The sequence below is a fragment of the Haliaeetus leucocephalus genome, unplaced genomic scaffold (assembly GCF_000737465.1).
Source record: "Haliaeetus leucocephalus isolate CR32 unplaced genomic scaffold, Haliaeetus_leucocephalus-4.0 Scaffold678, whole genome shotgun sequence".
In the NCBI taxonomy this organism is placed as follows: Eukaryota; Metazoa; Chordata; class Aves; order Accipitriformes; family Accipitridae; genus Haliaeetus; species Haliaeetus leucocephalus.
In genome coordinates, this window is record NW_010973114.1 from 4326605 (window position 1) to 4329344 (window position 2740).

At 56.5% G+C, this 2740-nt stretch overlaps 1 protein-coding gene across 1 annotated transcript in view; it reads right to left on the reverse strand.

The window, feature by feature from the left end:
- Nucleotides 1–111: 111 nt before the first annotated feature.
- BMP4 (bone morphogenetic protein 4) overlaps nt 112–2740 on the reverse strand; it is a 2858-nt gene continuing 229 nt past the window's right edge. Inside the window, exons 2-3 of the mRNA XM_010579788.1 lie at nt 2107–2483; nt 112–1144 (exon numbers count right to left, since the gene is read on the reverse strand). Of these exons, the coding sequence (XP_010578090.1) occupies nt 303–1144; nt 2107–2476 (1212 nt within the window). The 5' untranslated portion in view covers nt 2477–2483 and the 3' untranslated portion in view covers nt 112–302. The remainder of the gene's footprint in view (nt 1145–2106; nt 2484–2740) is intronic.

Genomic DNA, 2740 nt, shown 5'->3' on the forward strand with positions numbered 1-2740 from the left:
AGGGGGGTTTCCCGTACAACCGCCCCCCCCAGCCACCCCAGCCTCAGCAGCACCCTGAGAGGCGAGACACAAAATGCATTTACCTTTAAAATAATGACTCATTTTATTTTTTCTTTTAATATGTAGTTATAAATATATTTTGTCAAAATATATGATCATTATTGTCAAAAACATTTGCACATAAAGTCATAAATAAGGTCAAGGTGAACGTTTAGTTTAGAGAAGAGTCCAGCTATCGCAAGCAGTTCTGGGGTGGGACGGGAGGGAGAGAGAAGGGGAGGAGAAGGTGGCGGGGAAGGGGATCAGCGGCACCCGCACCCCTCCACCACCATCTCCTGGTAGTTTTTCAGGACCACCTTGTCATACTCATCCAGGTAGAGCATGGAGATGGCGCTCAGCTCCGTGGGCACGCAGCAGGCCTTGGGGATGCTGGAGTTCACGGAGTTGACCAGCGTCTGCACGATGGCGTGGTTCGTGGAGTTGAGGTGGTCGGCCAGAGGGAAGGGGCAGTCCCCGTGGCAGTAAAACGCCTGGTACCCCGGGGGTGCCACGATCCAGTCGTTCCAGCCCACGTCGCTGAAATCCACATAGAGGGCATGGCGGCGGCAGTTTTTTTTGTTCTTGCGGGAACGCTGGTGCTTGGGGCTCCGGCGGGCTCTACGGGTCAGCGTGTGGCCTCGCCCGTCGTGCCCAAAAGTGACCAGGAGCGGCCTGAGCTGAGCCCAGTCCCCGCGCCCTTGAGGTAAAGATCGGCTAATCCTGACGTGTTTGCCCTGATGAGTCTGTGCGTGGTGGAGGTGGGTCACCTCAATCACCAGCCCGTGGTTCGGTTGCTTGTCCTTGGTCCACCGGATCACAGCTGGGCTCACATCAAAGGTCTCCCAGCGCGTCACGTTGTGGTGCACCAGACGCGTGTCCAACAGGCGCGTAATGGCCTGAGCGCGCTCCGACAGCGGCTTCATCACTTCGTAAATGTTTATCCGGTGGAAGCCCCTCTCCCACGCCGCGCTCGGCTCCTCCACCTGCTCCCGGTACAGCCGCAGCTCCGCCGAGGAGATCACCTCATTTTCCGGCACGCTGCTGAGGTTGAAGACGAAGCGGATCCGGGGTGCCTCGCTGGGACCCGGGACGGTCTCCAGGTGCTCTGGAGGGGAGCGGGGCAGGGAGGGGAAGCGGTACAAAAAGCAAACAAGAGCACGTCAGCCTCGGGGCACACAGCCACAGCTACAGCTCGCACCCACGCTTCACCTGCCTGGCAGCCACCAGCACCTCTCCGCTCCCCCGCGCATCCCTCCCGACCGGACCCGAAACAGCTCCTGCCCCGGCACCGCTCGCTCACCCTCCGCATGCCTGCGCCCAGACCAGGTCACCCCTTCCCGTCTGCTTCCCCTTTCGGGGAGGCTTTTCCACTTTCGCTTTCACCCCCCAGTCTCTCCAAAATCATCTCCCCAGCGAGGTGCGGCGCCACGGAGCACAGAGGTGCCTTGTTACGGGGCGCAGGGGGCAGGGGGAGAAAGAGAAGCAAATTCCAACACAGTAATGATGCGGCTGGATTAATAATTCAGATTTACTTTGGAAAAGAAACATCCGCTAGGAAACATTTGGATCAGATTACAAGAGCCTATTGAATAAACCTTATAAACACACAGCTGTAAGTATTAAATTCGAGTAGGGGTTTTTTGGATTTTTTTTTTTTTATTTTTTTTTTAAGAGCAAAACCAGGCAGCAATTGCTTTGATAGTTCAAAAGAAACACACCAGGGGCGAGATCCCGCCCTCACTTTACTCCCGCATCTGATCCAGAGCCATTAAATCCACGCGAGCCCAAGGAGTGACCCCGCGGCAAAGGCACCAAAGGAAACTCGCTGTTGTCAACAGAAGCGAAAGCACCTCAAAATATGGTCAAGCTCGGGTTAAGCACAGGATGCTGGAAAAAATACAGAGCAGCACGCCTGTCACCCACACACAGCAGGCTTGGGGGGGTGGTTTTCCTCCCATAAATTTAGGGCCGGGCACGTCCTGCTTCTAAACGCATTTGCGAGCTTCCAAACGCAAGGAAATCCCAATCGGTACTGGGACTGGGAATTTACCTCCTCCCGTCACTGACCTTCATGGTGGAAACTCCTCACGGTGTTTGCCCGGCTGGTCGATCGCTCAGGGTACTGCAGGCTAATTTCCTGGAGGCTTTCCTCCTCTTCTCCAGACTGGAGCCGATAGAGATCCAGCATGTAACTAGGAATGACGGCTGACTTGCTGGGCTGAGGCCGCCTTCGCAGCCCAAACATCTGCAGCAGAGTTGTTTCGAAACCCCGCAAGAGTTCATGGCTTTGGGCAGAGCGGCGTCCGGATCCGGCTTGTCCCTGAAGCTCTGCGACTTTCTTCCTGCCGGTCTCGGGTATCAGGCTAGCATGGTTAGTACCTCCTAGCAGGACTTGGCATAGTAGGATGACCATCAGCATTCGGTTACCAGGAATCATGGTGTCTCTGGGGTGTAAAAAACGCAACAACAAACAACAAGGAAAGTCAGGATGAGAAGCAACCCCCCCCCTCCTCCTCCTCCTCCTCTTCCGAATAAACTTGAAAATAATAGTAATAAACGGCCAAACGACATGAGAAGAAGCCCCCGAGCGGCAGCAGGCGCGCCCCGGCGGGCAGGGATTAGCCGCTCGCCCCAGGTTGCTCGCCGCCCGGCAGCCCCCAGGGGCAGGCGGGTCTCCGGCGCACCGGGCCGGGCCGGGCCG